General features: G+C 38.5%; 2 protein-coding genes across 7 annotated transcripts in view; one reads left to right on the top strand and one right to left on the bottom strand.

Annotated features, from left to right (window-relative positions):
• hibadhb (3-hydroxyisobutyrate dehydrogenase b) lies at positions 1-6,859 on the bottom strand. Its single transcript, XM_060870502.1, has 8 exons — positions 6,706-6,859; positions 6,244-6,401; positions 5,848-5,957; positions 4,365-4,486; positions 1,846-1,979; positions 1,658-1,734; positions 1,306-1,462; positions 1-1,035 (listed from the first exon to the last, which is right to left on the bottom strand). Exons 1-8 carry the CDS (start codon positions 6,776-6,778, stop codon positions 877-879), a joined length of 990 nt encoding a protein of 329 aa, XP_060726485.1. The 5' UTR covers positions 6,779-6,859; the 3' UTR covers positions 1-876.
• Positions 6,860-9,318: 2,459 nt separating this feature from the next.
• tax1bp1b (Tax1 (human T-cell leukemia virus type I) binding protein 1b) overlaps positions 9,319-19,487 on the top strand; it is a 20,550-nt gene continuing 10,381 nt past the window's right edge. For 5 of the 6 annotated variants that reach the window (XM_060870496.1, XM_060870493.1, XM_060870495.1 and 2 more), the window contains exons 1-5: positions 9,319-9,443; positions 10,492-10,687; positions 16,803-16,905; positions 17,379-17,569; positions 17,822-17,980. In XM_060870496.1, coding sequence (XP_060726479.1) covers positions 10,550-10,687; positions 16,803-16,905; positions 17,379-17,569; positions 17,822-17,980 — 591 coding nt within the window. In that variant the 5' untranslated portion in view covers positions 9,319-9,443; positions 10,492-10,549. Of the gene's footprint in view, positions 9,444-10,491; positions 10,688-16,802; positions 16,906-17,378; positions 17,570-17,821; positions 17,981-19,487 lie in introns of those variants that run through there. The other variant, XM_060870497.1, reaches the window with a different exon arrangement.

The following is a 19,487-nucleotide window of genomic DNA, read 5'->3' as shown; positions in this document are numbered from 1 at the left end:
ACACGAAAAATTTACCTGTATTGACACAGAAATCACAAAAATCACCAAGCATAGAGAACCGCTGATGAATACATGTTCAGATATAATTTTTACTCTGTCCAAATCACATCAGAACATAATACAAGATAAGACACTGACCGAACAGCAGAAATCATAGAAAATATGAGAACAGGATAATTTGGCGTTCATTAGTGAGTGTGCTAGACTGGAATTCAAGCGTCACCTGGAGGAAACCAGCTTTCACTGTCAGGACACATTTTTCTGCTTTAATTTCAGAGGAGAGACATAAGATTTATGACATGTAGACCTCACTGCAAACCTGTTAAACATGACAGCAATTACTCTGAAAATAAAACTAGAAAAACATCTATTATCTATTAAAACAAAAAAAAGGAGTAAGTGCTATGAAACTGTGTCTTAGCTAGCGCAAGCAAAGGAGTGTTTTTTTTAATAAAATCTAAAAGTGTCACTTCCTCCTTGCAGCTGTGCCAGTTCATTCAGCTGAAACCATAACAGCAATTCCAACATGACCACATATGTTACTGAAAGTCAGACTAAAAGACACAATGCTACAGAATCTGATTAACAAACAAACGTAACTACTGCCTCAGATTCACAGTTTCAAGGGTTAAACATGGGAACATGGTTTGAAAAGGACAGGCCCAAACAGGTAACATGATTCCAGAGACAAGGACTGAACATCTTTAAATTTATAGGTTCATGTCCTATGTTCTACTCTTTCACTCATTTGACTTCATAGACTTGAAGTATTTGGAGATCACACAGGTCACTGTTGCATTATTTGCAAACATTTTTCACGCCAGGTCTTGGTGAGGCAGAAGAGTAGACTTAGGCCACAATAGTGGGTGTCACCCCCTACTGGCCCTCCTCTTCACGCAGGAACTGGAAGACAGAGGAGAAGTCCTTACTGGCATAACCACGTGCACACATCATGCGATAGATCTGATGAGCCAGTGAACCCAGTGGAACTGGAGTCTTCGTATTTGTTGCAGTGTTCTGTGCGAGTCCCAGATCCTGCAGTAAAATATTTTATTTTAAGGAATTATCATATACAATTGATTTATAAAAGTAATTTGAGCAACATAATGTCAGATGTAGTCATTAGAACAAGCAAAACAAGTATGATTTTTTTTTTTATAATACATATTCGTTTAACACAGTATTTATTTTAAGTAAAAAGAGAAATCCGGGTTTAGCACAAGATTTAAGTTAGTGTTACTGAGAAATTATGAATGACAGTAAAAGAGAAACAGCAAAAAACGAGGTAACATAAACAGACCATACCTTAGCCATTAGTGTGGTTCCAAACCCCCCTTGATAGTTGTTAGCTGAGGGCACTCCCTCCATTACTCCTGGAACAGGATTATAGGTGTCACTGGACCAGCAGCGGCCTGAGCTCATGTTGAGTATTTTTGCCAGAAGCTTGGGATCGAGCCCCAGCCTGTTAAAGGAGATACAAACTGAAACTACTTACACCACATAGTGTGACAGATCAACACTTTCTACAAAAATGCAAAGAAAAAAAGGTAATAATAAAATAAGTTGGCCAAAAATCTGACCCAAGTGTAATCTATAGTATGTTTACCATCATTTTATTTTGTCACCATCTATAAAAAATAAAAGTGGCCAACTATACCTGATGCCCAAGTTCATGGTCTCGGCAGTGCCAATCATTCCTATTGCCAACAGCATGTTGTTACAGATCTTAGCTGCCTGTTAAGAGAAGAGGAGAAACACATGATTACACAAACACAACATAACTCACAGCTTCTGACATACAAATGAACAACAAGAGCAACACCAAATGAAGAATCCGAGGCATACCTGTCCTGTGCCAACCTGACCGCAGTAAACTACATTGGCTCCCATGCAGCTTAGTAACTCTTTCACTGCTGTGAATTCCTCCTCCACTCCTCCCACCATGAAGGTCAGCTTACCAGAAGTGGCGGCTCCAACACCTGAGCCAATCAGAAAACTGCCTGGTGAAGGGGTTACCTATTTATGCCATACCTAGTTGATCTTTTTAAGGGTATAAAAATTATATTCTAATGACATTTTAAGCCAAGTGAAAGTATTATAGTGATTAGGTACAAGTCTAGTATTAATATTACTACAGAGCCCTTAAATCATGCTATTACAGTTTACTATGATGGATTAGATCTGAAGTGTACGACTTCAAAAGAATTTGAGAACATAACTAGATGTATAATATAAAATCAACTGAGATTTTTTTATTTTATATTATTTCAGCAAATGAAGCCACCCCTTAGCACTGGTTACTCTAATTCAAATGTCTGTGTCTTTCTAAAAAAAAAGTTGGCAGCAAAGAAATAAAATCATGCATGATATGCTAAACAAAAGATCTTTACAATGCATTGATGTCACGGCAAGTTCAATGAGCATTAATGGTACAGTATGCGGCAGTAATAAATAAACATGTTGGGAATAAAGAAGCTGAGAGCTTGTGTGGTTCTTTACTTTAACTCCATGTCAGGGCCTTAATTACACAGGCAGGGAAAAAGTTCTATAATTACAGCAGTGCAGTTCCATCTACTTTCACACACGGATGAAAGTGACGTCATGTTCAGTTTTGTTGTGGCTCGCTTTTCATTACGGATGGTTCACAGGCACAAGGGTAGAGCTGAGAATAATATCTACTAGAGGGGCTAAGTACAGAGACTGAGCAGGTTTGTGGAATTCTTACGACTGTTTCGCACCCAAAAGCCGTTTCAGCGGCGCCCATGCCAAACCATGCTGACGCAGTCTTGTCGGGAGAGGCAACAATTTAAGGAAAGAAAACTAGTAGCGTGCTGTTGTTTACGTGCCGAAAAGCCAGAGGCAACAACTTCCTGATTAAAAGGGCCATAAAGCACAGAGTGGGTGCTGGCTCAGTATAAGAACCGGCTGTCTTAGAACATGAGGTAGCCATTGCACCTCAGCCAAGACTATAAGAAAAGAAGGTTGTAATATTGTAACTGCCAAAATGATTTAAAAACGTAAACTTTTTTTTGTGCATGCATGCACTGACGTTTCTGTATAGAGTGGCTTATGCCCATCACTGCAAGTGTCTCATATTTGTAGCAAAAGATGAAAACAGGATAGAAGCATGCGCTTATCTGCATTGGTTCAAAATTGTGATTTATTAATATCTAACCTCCCTCAAAGTGGAGTTGAAAGGTTTAAACCCGAGTGACAACCCTTGGACTCATTCCCTTGCTGGTCTGGAGATACTGCAGCTTATGTCAGAAGGTCTGCACAATACAATGTCGAACTGTGAGGTAAAGCATGAACGGCACAACAACTTTAATCATAGTGAAGATGGAAAAGGAATGAAATCTGCTGAGACAGGAACATAAAAACCGTTCAAAAGCTCAACGAAAATGGGTCATATTTAGGAGAGAGGAGAACAAACAAGAAAGCATGTATGAACAGTGCATATGCATGTGTGATGTGTACATGATGTGTATGCGTGTGTACACTGGGTGAATGTATGTGTATTTAGACTCCAGGAGTCATTCCGTGGGTGGGAAATTTAATTGCATGAGTCATTTTCAGCCCAGTCTCCCTGCATCTCCAACACACCAATAGCAAAAGTTAGTACAGCGGAAACTGGACAGGCGTCACCCCATGTGTTCATGTTATTTCCTTTTTAAAGGAAACATTCAGCAATTGTCCAGCCTTAAACAAAATAACAATTAATAATTAAGTACGCAGTGATTTTAGGTCCAGGATGCGTGTTTGTATTTTGACATGTACCCTGTTATTTTATAGATACTCTACTCTAACTACAACTAAGATCATGAGAGTGGAATATCGTGGGGTTTTCGCAAGGAGATATTAGTTTAGTTGTGTAACACACCTACTTAACAGTTAGAGAACTAATCTTGGGGGGAAAAAAGCATAATCTTTTAAAAGACAGGATGACCCTAGAAAACAATTGAAATTGGCCAAATATGTTATGCTTTTATCAGATTATTTTGTGGAGATAAACTGTATACATCTCACTGCATGTGGTAGTGTATACATCTGTGTAGGTGATGCATAAAATCTCGAAACCCGAATAAACACATTGTAAACATAAAGGGAACAGAGACCCTGCCCAAAATGATTCTTTTTCAGAAAACAGCCAACTGCCTCTTCGTGGACACTGCTTATGGTAACAGATGAATCAAAGCTGCATCATGTTTTTTTTTTCTTCTTCATACTGAGGTTAGGTGGGGGGAAAACAGCTCAGGATGAATCACTCCAGAACATATGTGGGTGAGAAAACAATAAAACTCCAGTAAAAAGAGTTTTGTCTGGTTTGGGTCACATTAACCACTGTGGTGGGTACATGCTTTTACCTCCAGATACCGGAGCATCCATAAAAACAGCACCCATTTTCTCGGAAGCAACAGCCATTTCCTTGGATACAGCAGGATCAATGGTACTGGAGTCAATGAGTAGAGAGCCTTTCTTCACCTTCCTGCATAGCAAGAGAAATAAGCATACAAGAGAATAATAAGTGGAACTAGTTTTATAGTTTTAAGGTTAAGATACCCAGCTCTCATCTCTTTACTCTGGACAGTATGTAGAGTTGAGATTTATGACTAAAAGTGGAATATAGTAAAGCATGAACTTTAAGAGAAATTATATACAAATTTGAATACAAATTTGGCCTGAATGGTCGGTCTGTTAATTGATGGACTTATTACATTTAATGTACACACACACACACAAATATATTTTATACATATTTTATACACACTATATTTTTAGAATATAGTACTAATTATTAGTAATTATTATTTTACACTCTATTTATTTGTCTTGGCCTACATATAAACAGGACAGGAACAGACTGCAATGCACAGTAAAAAAAGCAGAAAAAATAATTGGTGTCCCCCTGCCCACTTCCCAGGACTTGTACAACACAAGAACCAGAAACCGGGAAGGAAAAATCACCACTGACCCTTCGCACCCTGGACACAACCTCTTTCAGCTCCTCCCTAAAACTGCCAGACACAGGAACAGTTTCTTTCACCAGGCAATCACCCCGATCAACAACTCACCATAATTATATTCACTGCTTCATATCTATAAGTACTGCATTATCAGGACTGTCAGTCATCAAATCCTCTGCATATATTACACACACTACTGCTGCTATATATTGTACAAAAGCATAATATTGCACAATATTGTTATTTGCACTCCCACACTTTATGTACATAACTGATCAGTCATATTCCATATTCATATTTAATACTCATTCTGTATATATTGTATCTCATCGTCTGCATTGTCTTGTATAGTATAGTGTTATTTATGTCTGTACTTTTGAGAGTCACAAACAGCTGGAACCAAATTCCTTGTGTGTGTCAACAAACTTGGCCAATAAACCTGATTCTGAGATATATATACACACACACACACACACTACACATATAGATAGATAAATATATAGAGAATTACACACACAACATTATTGATGTACATGCTACAAAAATACTACTAACTTAATTGCAGAAATTCACAAGTCACTTAAAAAAAATATCACTTCAGAAAAAAAATCCTCTTGTTATTTGAGCTTGGATCACATAATATAAATATTTCCATGCCATTCAAATCTGATATAAATAATGCAGATGTCCAGGTTCAATAAAATGCTATGATATGAAAAATTCAAGGATAAGACAAAAAGGAGGATTAATAGTAATTCTAATACACTGGTTAATCATGTTGACTTTTTAGCTACTTTATCAAAATCCTTACACCCATAACGATGATCATTTAACTGAAAACAAAAATTAAACTTGTGAAAAAGATCTGAAAACCCAGGCTTACTTAAGAATTCCATTTTGACCCGTGTACACATCAATAACATTAGGGCTTGACGGCAGCATCGTGATGATGCGGTCTGCTTTGTCTGCCACATCTGCAGGTGTGTCCAAGATCTAAGACCATAAAACAAAAGAAAAAGTCCAATTTTACAGTAAACAGTGTATCGTGGTCAGGGACACAGTGACTCTGGAGCCCATGTTACACCTGGGATGGGAAGGCAGCTCATCAGTGGGTCAATGCGCGCACACACACATACAAGGGGAAATTTAGCAACTGGTTACAACACAGAAAACTCCACGCAGACAGTAACCTGATATCAGGGTTGAACCATGGACTCTGAAGAGCCACCTTAATTCTATTACCAATGTGTGCAAAATTTGAAGTCATGTTTGATCTCACTTGAGCCCCCAGCTCCTGTAGTTCTTTGCAAGACTCTGGGAAAACATCTGTAGCAATCACAGGGTAGCCGTGTTTGATCAGGTTCTTGGCCATTGGGTTTCCCATGTTCCCCAAGCCAATGAAGCCCACCTGGGTCTTGGAGGCCATAGATCTGCAGACTGAGACAAAAACCATTACATAATGCACGCGCACAAGTGTCCTATTGCCACAGTAACGCCCTTCAGGTGATCTCAAGGTGAACACACAACAACACTAACTTAATGAAGATCTCCAAAGAAAAATGGTTTGTGATTTAAGACACCATGTTGTTGTCACTCTAACCGCAGAACTACAACACTTGTGTCTGTTTAATTTTAAACAGTATGAAATGGGATAATTTAGCACAGCATTTTTCACAGTACATAACTCACAACTCTGCAATAAATAAGTCACTAAAACCGAGATAAATATGACCGAGCATACCCTGAACCGAAGCGACATGATTATGCCACTTTCCTAAAAGACTTTTCCGAGAGCCCCTTAACAGAGCCGCCATACTGCCTTACTGCTGCCCTCCGACTCACAGCGCCTGCATTGGACGGCAAATGAATGATGCAACCTCTGACCATACAGCGTTGTGCTTGAGCACCTTCTCCACCAATGGAAAAGAGAAGCAAAGAGAAGGCGGGGCATCCTACAGAGCTATAATACGATTGGTTAAAACCGATAGCACGCATGCTCCAGCGGAAGTTGTTTGATGATAGTGTAGAATTTATAATACAATAACAAAGGCATGTTTTATAGAACTAGAACTGATCAGAATCAGAAGGAACTTTTGATTAGTTTTAGTGTCATACGTTTCTAGTTCACAGAGTCGATAACACACAGAAAAATAATAAATAAGTAAATAAATAAACAAGCAAACAAACAAACAAATAAATAAATAAATACACATGTAAATACAAATAGACACAAAATAATTGAAAAATAAATCAATTGTATGTACAGTTGTGCTATAGATGATAGAATGAAATAGAATAGAATGAGATGCAGGGATGTAGTAAGAATAAATTAAAATTATAAAATGATTGCACATTGTTATTGTGTAATCGGAATCAGAATCAGAATCAGGTTTATTGGCCAAGTGTGTTGACACTCACAAGGAATTTGGTTCCAGCTGTTTGTGACTCTCAAAAGTACAGAGAAATAACACTATACTATACAAACTATACAAGACAATGCAGACGATGAGATACAATATATAAAGAATGAGTATTAAATATGAATATGGAATATGACTGATCAGTTATGTACATAAAGTGTGGGAGTGCAAATAACAATATTGTGCAATATAATGCTTTTGTACAATATATAGCAGCAGTAGTGTGTAATATATACAGATGATTTGATGACTGACAGTCCTAATAATGCAGTACTTATAGATATGAAGTAGTGAATATAATTATGGTGATCAGGGTGATTGCCTGGGGAAAGAAATTGTTCCTGTGTCTGGCAGTTTTAGTAAGCAAAGTTCTGTAGCGCCTGCCAGAAGGGAGGAGCTGAAAGTGATTGTGTCCAGGGTGCGAAGGGTCAGTGGTGATTTTTCCTTCCCGGTTTCTGGTTCTTGTGTCGTACAAGTCCTGGGAAGTGGGCAGGGGGGCACCAATTATTTTTTCTGCTGTTTTTACTGTGCATTGCAGCCTGTGCATTGCACAGTTTTTTACTGTGCATTGCAGTCTTTTTTGTTGCTGCACCAAACCAGATGGTGATGGATGTGCACAGGACAGACTCAATGACTGCAGTGTAGAACAGCATCAACAGCTCCTGTGGCAGACCATACTTCCTTAATTGATGTAGAAAGTACATCCTCTGCTGGGCCTTTTTGATGATGGAGTTTATGTTGCACTCCTATTTCAGTTCTTGGGAAATGGTAGTGCCCAGAAACTTGAAGGCCTCCACAGATGACACCAGGCTGTTGGATATTGTGAGGGGAGTAGTATTGAGGGGTCTTTCCTAAAGTCCACTATCATCTCCACAGTTTTGTGGGTGTTTAGCTCTAGACTGTTCTGACTGCACCATAGCACCAGCCGCTCCATCTCCTGTCGTGTAATGAGGGGAACCTTTAACTGTTCATGAGGTAAATTGTCTGGAGGAAGAAACTGTTCTTGTGCCTGATTGTGCTGGTATTTGGGGCTCTGTAGCACCAGCCAGATGGTAAAGGTTCAAAAAGTGAATGACTTGTATGTGAGGGATCCAGAGTCATTTTCTGAGGCCTTTCCTAACTCTGGATATGTACAGTTCTTGAATGGTGGGCAGGGGAACACATGTATTGTGAATATTGATGAATTTGACTTAAGAGAGATACTGTAGCTATCGTGCTACAGTAGCAGTGCACAGAGGTAGGTGCTCCTGGTTAAACATGGCCTGTTCATTTGAGCTCACAATATCACAGTGTGCGCTTGGGTATTGGTGTGATCCTACACGTCATATTCGTGAAAACGATTTTAGAAGTATGATTTGTTTTAATTTTTTAATTTTTTTATTATTATTTCAATAACAAATGATAACAGATAACAAAATGCAATGCTATATTATTCAAATCTTAAAATAGTAGCAAAACAAAGGAAAGGAAAAAAATATACAAAGAAGGGGTATCGAGCAGTACAATTAATTTAAAAAAGAGGAATTAACAGCCTTGTAAAAGTCCATAGTTTTGACAGCTTTTCGGCTTGTAAGTCATTTTAAAATTTCAAAATAAAAATGGAAAATTTTTAAAAAATGATTTTATTTAATTTTTTTTCAGACCACTTACATTTACCGATATGAAACTTTCCAAATAAAATAAAAAGATTTCAAATAAAAATATTACATTTTCCCATTTGACTTTCCTCATTAAAAAAAAATAACACTTTTTCTGTACATGGATTATGATTCAAAAACATGTTCGACATCAGTGCAAAAAAAAAAAAACAACAACAAAAAACTAGTGTGCATACAATAATAAAAGAAAAAAAGGTGCACAGCAGATTCTGTATTTATGTTACAGAATGTACAAGAATCTGATATAATTTTGGAAGTATGATTTGAAGACCTACATTTCAAGCGCGTGCGTAAGACAGTCACGTGTTCCCGGAAGCGAAGCGGAGAGGGGAATGTACAGCTGAGTCTGGAAAGTGCGTCAACAACACGGCCGAGGGTTTCTGCTTGTTGGAAAATATGGGGTAGGCCATGCTTAGTGTATTTATACATTAACACTGTACCATCGTGTATAGAATTTTGACAGTTGTTTGTGTTAATTGTATTTTTCATGCCAGGTATCCACGAGTTCGATTGAAACTTAGAAGCTAACGCTAGCTCTAGTGACTTAATCCGCTCTCCTTATTAGCATGTTAGCTGCTCATAGATCCATCAAACACACTGCTATACAAACATGATTTAAAACGAACAACAACTCGATTCTCTCACTGTTAGGATTACAGAAAGACTTAAATTGTGTGTTATGATTTCTGTATTGAGATAACACGCCTGTATGACCGAATACGGTTAGATAATTACTGTGAACTTCGTTTGTTATTGTTTAGCTCATGCTACTAGCAACGAACTTTGTTTTAAATGACGTGCTAATGAAGTTAGCTTCCTGCTTAGTCAGCATAGCTCGTGATAGCTGAACACATTACTATTACTGCCAATAATAACAATAATAATAATAATAAAAATAACATAAATGAAATGTTAAATATCTATGTTTCTAACAAACTGAACATGTCTGAACAAATTGCCTATATTGTATATTTCAAATGCTCATTTCACACTTGTACATTTGTACATACAATTAGTCTATATCGTATATGTCATTCTGTTACACTGTGGAGCTTCTGTCACTAAAACAAATTCCTCGCATGTGAAAACATACCTGGCAATAAAGCTCTTTCTGATTCTGATTCTGATGTCGTTAGCTAACTTGTTTAATACGAACGTTTTTTTTTTTTCTGTTTTTTTTTGCGAGTTATACAAAGATATTTATTTTTTTTTTAAATTTCATACAGGCACTATATCATTTAACGTTATTTATTTAATTTTTGTATATTATTTATTAATATAACAGCAACTCGAAACCAGTATTAAAGTGATAGTTTATTGCTATCATTTTGGAAAGTCTGAATGTTTTTTGCCCTGTATGTGAGTTATGGTGTCATTAGGGGAAGTACTGGGTGTGTCATTTCTAAAAGTAATCTACATTACCATTTGTTTCTTATGTTTTTAATACAGGGCCAGCTGCTGATTGATTTATAGACTTTTTCAGGAGGGACCATCAGCATCTAGTACCATGGAAACATCTAATTTTGCTCATGTCATCTTCCAGAACGTTGGGAAGAGCTATCTCCCTCATGCTGCACTGGAGTGCCACTACACACTCACACAGTTCATCACGCCCCATCCCAAGGATTGGGTTGGCATTTTCAAGGTAAATCTGCTCGGTTTCAGGTTCATTTATCTGGTTTATTGTACATTGCATTGAATTGATTTCCTTGTTGCAACAGTCAGATTTTTACTCAACACGTTCACAAATTTGCCTAAAGTCATACGTTTATTCTGTCAGCGTGATCATATGGGAGCAGAACAATGTGGAGGCAGCCACACATCAAGCAGATAGCCATCAAGAGCTTTCAGTAATGTTCGCATCAAACAACAGAAGCAGTTAAAAGTGTGATGTCCGTAACTTTTTACCATGGTTCTTGGTGCCTCAATGCAACAGCTTCAATTTATAAACCCATCCTGCCTTCAGTCTAGGCTGGTGAAGGTGGTGTTAGGGTGTGGGGATTTTCTCATGTCACACTTTGGGCCTGTTATACAAAACCAATCATCACTTTCATTACTGCAATAATGTGGATATTTTATACACACACAAACGGATAGATGAATAAAAAGATGGCTGGATAGCTAAATGGCTGGATAAAAAAAATGTGCAAGCTTAAGGATTGCTTCCAGAATGCAGTTATTATTACCTAACAGATATAGTCCAAAGAAGGAGAACTGGCAACAAAGGTGCCCAAGACTCTTTATTGTGTGTAAGGAGCAATGCCTAGAGTGGTCTGATCCCACAGAAGAGCTACTGTAGCTGAAACTGCTAATAAAATTAATGCTGTTTATGCATTAAAGGTGGGGTCTCCATTGTTTAAAAGCCAATGTTGACATTTGAAATCACCAAAACAAACACGCCCCTAACCCAAATGGATAACCTGTATTGATAGCTCCGCCCACACATACACCAGACAAGTATAACTCAAGTATAACCCAGACAAGTATTATGGCGGAACCTGTTGGGGCAGCTGACCTAGGGTATATTTTTATTAATAAATGAACTCAATGAGTAATACTATGTGTTTTTGTAGGACTGTGTGTTGTACCGTGTAGCACTGTGTGTTGTACCGTGAAAGGTTTAGCTCCGTTTCTGCTCATTGGCTACACGCTAGTTTTGTTTTTGTTTTGTTTGGCGGCCCAACGCAGTTTTGTGAAACTCAACTTTAATTGTAAATAAATAAATAATATAGTAAATAAAAGGGCTGCATGGCTGCGGACTAGTCAGAGTGCCAATGCTGCAAAATTGTTCAGGATTTTTTTGAGGATCATGACTAATAGTTTAAGGTGTTCACATGGTCTTCGAATTTCCCAAATCTGAATCCAGTCAACATCTGTGGGATGTGCTGGACAAAGTCAGAACCATGGAGGCCCCTCCTCACACCTCCTCACAACTTACAGGACTTAAAGGATCTGCTGCTTACATCTTGGTGCCAGAAACTACAGCACACATTCAAAGGTCTTGTGGAGTCCATGCCTCAGTGGGTCAGAACAGTATTAGTGGCACAAGGGGGATCTACACAATATTGTAGTTTTAACCTTATGGCTGATCGGTGTGTATACATACATGTATATGTCTTTGCATGTGTGAGTGTGTGTATGTATGCATGTATGTGTATTTTATATATTTGTATATATTTATATATTTTATATATTATTAGCATATATATATATATATATTTGCATGTATATATGCTATTATCTTTATGCATATTGTGGCTTGTGTGATTTTAAAAGAATGTCAGTTTGCTTTAGAGGTAAAAACATCAGCTCTAGAACTTTGCCAATGAAAAATGTTTGTTACACACAAGCTTGAGACTGACAGTATGCGTTGCTTCATGTTGGAGTGTAAATTGCTTGGAATGTAGGTGAACATTCACCTACTATCCATGAATGCACGAGAGAGAACTGCTGTAGCTTAATGGCCGTGGGAGCTTTTAGGAATGAATTATAGTTGCTGGCAGGGTAAGCTTAGTGTTTTGGCTTGATCTGCATGCTGCAGTTTCCCCCAGCTGCTGCTGGTTAAGAAACACACACAACTGCCTTGGCCACGTTAAGGGAAGCGCTGCTACAGAGAGAAAGACTGACTTAACATTTAATGGTTTTTGAGATGGAAGTAAGGATAGTAACTGACAAGATTCAGTGTCTGGGTTTTGGACTGATGAGATCAAAGAGGAATTTTAGAGCCTTCTGGGTTGAGTGTATGAGTGTTTCTGTGTGGTGGACAGAGTTTGATGAAGCCTTTTTACAACAAGCTGTCAGGAGGGCTTCTCCTCCTTTGCAGCTGTGTTGCATTGAAGGCAGTGTTCTTCATTAAGAGCCATGGGATTAACCTCCGGTGAAAACCGGTCTAAGATTCAGCCTTTTAGACTTGGGCTAAATGGCTTCAAAGAAAGTTGATGATGAGCAATTTTGATTAATGGAGAAACTTTTATGATCTCTGAAACTGCTTCCTGTATGTTTTTATAACCCAGAGCAATGTGGGAAAGGAGCAAAGATCAGATTCTGAAAAGCCTGAATTACATTGGGTTAACTTCATGCACAAAAGATTTATTGTATCTTTGTCACTTACAGCTGCTACCTTATATGTTTTTGTTGTCATTGCCACCTTTGTGAGATCCTGATTGGAGCTTGAAGCCTGTTTTCCAAGGTTGAGGTTTGTGGTGTACAAAACACAGCATTGCCCTGGAGGTACATACGTTCATCTGTACCTCTGCCATGCACACACCTCCTGACGCAGGAGTAAACCCTTGGGAAGAAGAGCCTAGGTGTTATAAATCCTTCACACGGCCATTGCTTTGCTGAAAGATAGGTGGGTTCTGTGCCAAGCACTAAACAATGCCAAAATGGATACCTGATCCATGAGTCATTGGCCTAGAGCTGTGACTTGGGCTCATGACTGCCAGTAGGATGTTATTGCCACCTGGTGTTCAGGGGATGACTTCACACTACCTGAGCTGGGACTAATGAAATGGAGCCCTGTTTGCAAATGGTTGGACTTTCTGACTGCTTTGTACAGCTTGGCTGTGTACAGATTTTACTTCCTGAAATAAATATAAGCTCATAACACCCTTCTCTGGAATTTACGAAGTACCTTATTAAGCTATGTCTTTGAGCTCATGATTGCATTTCAGGATTTTCCTTTATGTCCTCAGATAGCTTGTCTGTTGAAATCTTTTGCAATACCCTTTTTCTTAGATGGTGTCTTTTCAATCTCTGGTCTAAACAAATGGCCAATTCCAAAGAGTACCAACCTGGTGCTCTTTGAAATTGGAGCTCTAGCAGAGGCCTGATTTGCAATTTGTGAACGTCATGTTTGGAGCGTCAGAACATGCCACTAGGGTGGAGCTGGCGAACGCTGCTTTATAATTATCCTGTCAGAGAAGAAGCAGCAGTCACTGTTGCATCCTGATATATGTTCTTCCCACAGCTGCAGGTGGATTCAAGTCTGACTTGATCTCATATTTGTTTTTGTCAACTGATTTTGCCTGAGGACCCACATTTGTCCTTTATTATTATGTCCTGACCCCACAGTAATTAAATTTATTACACAAAATCGCCATTTCACATAAGGTTAAATCTTTAGTCTCCAAAACCAAAAACAATATTCACAATCTTCTTATTATTGTAATAATAATAAAATATTTGAACAGGCACAGCTCATTATGAATAATAATAACTTTTCAGACATTTATGTAAGTCAATTCTCTGTTTTGAGCTGAAGGGGAAGCTGGAAATATTGATTGTTCTTGACATTTTAGTTCAGAAAATTCCTCACATGAGTAGTATGTTTTCTGCCCCATTTCCTGTCGTTAATTAAGAAAGTTATATTTTTCTAAAATGGTTCTTCTAAAAAAAAAAAAAAAAAAAAAAAAGTCCACACACACAGCAGTTAAATCATGCCTAACAGATTTTGAGAGGTTTGTTTAATATTGACTGCTGGCCTCCATGTTTCAGTTTCTGTTGTTGTATGTCAGACCCAAGCTGTAAACAGAAACACTAAGTGCTTCTCGAAATAAACACCCACCACTAAACTCATTGAAGCTGTTGTCTATGGACCAAAACCTCTACAAATGCAAGTTCATTGGCAAACCAGTAAAACTACAAAACTGAGCTTTAATCCTTTATTGTTGTTTAGGTCAAACTCGACCCATTCATTTATTTCACACTGGCCCGGATGTAATTCATGCACTGGAACACTGAGCTACATTTGGGCACTTTCTCATTACGGTTACATAAAAACATTGTGCAAATGATCTGTTTTGGATGTAATAATTTACCTCCAGATACAAGCAGATAAAGGAAAAGTAAATTAGCTTGACAAAAATTATTTTATTGAGCATGAAGCTGCTTTTCTCAAATCACATTTTAAATGAGTTCATTAAAGTGGCACCAGCGATAACACTTTAGTGAGCTGAAAACACATCCCATTTAAATACAGAGCAAAAACAGACAACACAGCTAAAACGTCTGCTGTAAAGTTTTGTTAAGGCTACCAACACAATAGACTTGTTGAAGTCTTGATCAGATCCCAGTGATTAACATTAACATTAATGAGAATTTGAAATTGACCAAAATTCACACCTCTGTACAGCTCCACCAGCAGCTGAATAGCACGAGTGACTTTCTGTGGCGACCCCCACCAGTGATTACGTCAGGTCACAGATGGTGTTTGTAGACAAGGGTGTAACAGCAGGAAAAAAGGTTGCTTGAGTGGGGCTTTAAGGCATCAAGGGAGCTGTTTGCATGAAATCCAGTCTTGGCTTGGTTTGCTTGCAATTCACACATGCTTGTAGAAGTCATCAAATGTCTTTGAGGCTGATCAAATGTGAAAGCTGGGATGGATAACAGTGCTATTACTAATAGTTAGTGCCATGTATGCAGTAATCAGAACTAGAAAGGCTTCGCCAAGATGTTATTAAGACAAGTCTTAATTTTAAACCGTCTATCTTAGTAAATGTCATAGTTTTGCATTTTGGTGAGGAGATCAGCCACTTTAGCTTTCCTTGGCTGTGAGTTGCTCCTGGGCTTAAATGAGAAGCACACAGAGGTTCAGTTTCGCCCTTACTCACCCTAAACGGGCTTAATGAGTGAGCGGTGTCCAGCGTGCAGTAATGACACTGCCTTTAATGGCTTCCTGTTCTTTACAGCTCCAGAACCCCAGGCTACTCTCCCTTGTACAGTCTGGGGATTACAGCAACATTAATTGTGGTGAACTGCACAGTGTGAGCAGCTCTTAAATATGACCATTTACCAGTGATTCTGCATTTGTGGATTTGTACATATGCATGTTAAATTACTTGCTATAGATTTCCTGTGTGCACAGTTATGAGGCAGCAAGCTTGTTTAGGGAGTGTGTATTAGACTGTGTGTGAGTGCTAGAGTGTGAGTGCGTATGTGCACACGTGTGTTGGTGTTTTTGCGCACATGCATGTGAGTGTGTGTGTGTGTGTTTCTGTGCATGTGTCGGTGAGTGTTTCTGTGCGTGCGCGCGTGTGTGTGTGTCTGTGCATGCGTGCGTGTGTGTGTCTGTGCGGACATGTGAATGTCGGTATGCACACGTGAGGGTGTGTGTGTATTGGGACCCGAAGCCAGTACAATGTGAGTCTGATTTTGCTTGACAGTTTTATGGCAGACGGCTGAACTTATGGATATATTTTCTACGCACCCCCTCATCAGCCATCAGTTAACAACACATAAAATCCATATAATTACATTTTGGTTTCCAGTTTGAAGTATGTGTAAAATTTTCACCTATTTTCCTCTTCCTGTTAAGCCTGAGTTGTAGCCGTGCTCCCTCAACCGAACAAGGTCTTGGCACATGTGGCAGCTGGGAAGAGCCATGTATCAATCATCCCTTTATAACTCATGGCAGAGTTCACGTGTGTGCACACACCTCTGAGTGTATCTTTAAGGCTTTGGCTTAAAGGGTAACAGGGAAGTAAACAAGTGAGTCAGGCAATGTGTAATACCATGACCATCTGAACATTGCATCTAGTGTCTTTGAATTAGTCGGCACATGTGACAGACTAAATAGACCTCCTTGTATTTTATAGAAATACATTGTCTATTCCTGTTTTCTTTTTAGCAGTAATGGGGAGTTTAAACTACAAATTATATGTCAAGTGAACCATACAAAGACAGTCATGGATTAACTACAGATTCGCTTAATTTTTAAATGGATGTAGCTAGGTTACCATGTAAAATCCTTTCTCTCATAGGTTGGCTGGAGCACGGCTCGTGACTATTACACCTTTCTGTGGTCTCCTCTACCAGATGAGTACACAGAAGGCACTGCAGTCAACCGATCAGTGATCTTTCAAGGTAACATGACATTAAAATAATATTGTATTACAGCTCTTTCTGACTTTTCTTTAGCTCAGTTGAATGCAGCACTGTGGCTTGGGCCCTTTCAGAGGGATATTAAAAGCTTTTAATATCCAAATGACAGATGCAGTAAAATATGGAACACTCCAACTCCCTATTAGCACGCCCAAGTGTTGATGGGCCTGTTTTATAGCAGTGGTTTAGGTCACAGACTGGAAACTTTGTAAAACTTAAGATAAAGGTGCACCAGTATGGTCCGGAGATAGCAGAAAGATATAGTAAAACAATTTATGAGCTAGCACACTTTTAGTTTGCACATGTGAGTTGTAAAACATGGTGTTAAATGGAGGCTACAATTTTTTTTTATCTTTCTCCAGAGGACTTCCTATAAGCATTTGGCAAAATCATCCATCAAAGTTTTCCTTCATTGATGATACAAGATGGATTTGTGTTTATAAATATTTGTACAGGTTACTACGTGCCCAACGATGATGGGGAATTCTACCAGTTCTGTTATGTCACTCATAAAGGAGAGATTCGTGGGGCCAGTACACCTTTCCAGTTCCGTGCTAACAGCCCCACTGAGGAAGAGCTACTCACTGTCGAGGATGAGGGTGGATCAGACATTCTGGTTGTCACCACCAAAGCCAGCTATCTAGAGGTAAGCAAGTCTGTAAGTCTGTGAGTTACAGAAAAGTAAAAAGTTCCTAATTCCTGAATATCACGCTTATGTTTTGAGTGCAGATGAAGTACTGTACATTGCCTAATATAAAACATATGTTAAGTGAGCTTGTGTGAACTACTTTGCTTAACTCCAGTTAATTTCCTGTCTGATTCACCTCTCACTCGATGAATAACAAATCATGTACAGCATTTTTCCTATTTGTCTCTGACTCCATGCATTGTTTTTCAGCAAAAGATGGAGGAGGTGCGCCTGGAAAAGGACGAGCTGCTGAAGAGCCTGGCGCTCCTGCAGAAAGAGCGAGATGAAGCGCTGGAGGAGAAAGACAGTATTCAGAAAGAGTATGAGCAGGAGAGAGAGAGCAGTGTCCAGCTAAAGAAAGAAATGCAGGTCAGCGCTTATGGTCTCTTCTCCTTGCACCATTTTAAAGTTGGTGGAATGTTTAACATGTATTAAAACCATTTATGAGCTGCAGGCTACTCATGATTTAAAACAGCTAAACCAAATGAGTACGAAAAAGCACCTAGCTACACTATAAGCTACTAAGAAAACATAGCTAATTATATTGGTGTACTACAAAATAATAATAATAATAATAACAAAGCTACAGATACAGGAAGGGCTAACTAGGGGTGAGTAAACACTCTTCTGTATAATCTAGCTAAGGTTCATGGGCATATGGTACTCCATATCACATGATTACCATCATAATGTAACCAGCTAGGCAATCAACAACAATACAGTATGTTGAAACAGATCTGCAAACAAATGTCAGTTGTAAGCGGTGTGAATCAAAACACTGTTAAATTTAGCCATGGCTGATGGACAGCTTTGTTTTTTTATCTGTATTAAAATGCATCCTCCGTAGCTGTATCATGATCCTGTTGTTCTAGAGACCAATTCATATAAGCCAGAACACCTATCCCTGTTTCAAACACTAGTACTACAATCACATTCACGTTAAGTTGTGTAAGATTAAACAACTAACTCCACAGGAAAAGCAATTACATGCCTGAAATAAACTCTGAATAATAATAATAACTGTCGTGAAGTTTGAGTCCGTGTCGGAAAGTTTCTTACGAATTTGATTGTTTTGCATTGGCCGTATTTGTTTGTAACTCACTCGTCATACTGCATTTTTCATGTCCCCTCACTTATTGAGTCCATCTATTCCAAGGGTGTGACATTTGAGGGTGTGACACTTATTTTCTTTTTCTGAACTTCCTGCTGGAGTCACTGTGCAAGTCAAATCATCACGCTCAATTTGGTTTGCGTATAGGCAAAGGTAGAACATCAGCATAGTGTTGGCACAGTGTAAATAAAATTTATAGTACCAAATGTTATAGAATCCAACTGTTTGTCATGTTGACAAGGTACTGAACTTTCTATTAATTCTTTTATACAAGTTGTACAAAATTGCATGATTCACCAGAGTGTTCCTGTAATGAGAAGTGAAATGAACAAATTACATCAATGCTTTTATGCAGTGGTGAAATGTTAAGACTCTGATTTGCTGATCAGATAGTTGATTGTTCAAGCCCCAGCACCAGGAAGTTGCCAATGTTGGACTCTTGAGCAAGGCCCTTAACCCTACCATATCATGGCTGACCCTCAGCTTGGACCCCAGCTTCCCAACAAGTTGGGATATGTGAAGAAAAGTATTTCACTGTAATGTTACTACACATATAACTATATATGAGACCAATAAAAGCTTCTTGAATTTAATTGCAGCTATCATTGAGTGACTTGAAGTCTTTAGACGTATACTTGTATGAGCACAGAAGGAAAATTGAGTTAAGATGAGTTTGCCCACCCATTTGTGGCTGTTAATTTTATGACTGCACTTTTATATGTTGTTTTATGTGCTGCTAGAATAAATCTAAAAAAGATTTTACTC

The sequence above is a fragment of the Tachysurus vachellii genome, chromosome 5 (genome assembly GCF_030014155.1).
Source record: "Tachysurus vachellii isolate PV-2020 chromosome 5, HZAU_Pvac_v1, whole genome shotgun sequence".
NCBI lineage: Eukaryota > Metazoa > Chordata > Actinopteri > Siluriformes > Bagridae > Tachysurus > Tachysurus vachellii.
This window is presented reverse-complemented; position numbering and strand designations above follow the sequence as displayed.

Excerpts from the sequence above, each read along its gene's own strand:
- hibadhb (XM_060870502.1), bottom strand. The coding sequence starts at position 6,778 with ATGGCGGCTCTGTTAAGGGGCTCTCGGAAAAGTCTTTTAGGAAAGTGG. Across the intron at positions 4,487-5,847 it reads GGTCAAAATGGAATTCTTAA|GAAGGTGAAGAAAGGCTCTC; the intron begins GTAAGCCTGGGT and ends CTTGCTATGCAG. Across the intron at positions 1,463-1,657 it reads ACCATGAACTTGGGCATCAG|GCTGGGGCTCGATCCCAAGC; the intron begins GTATAGTTGGCC and ends CTCCTTTAACAG.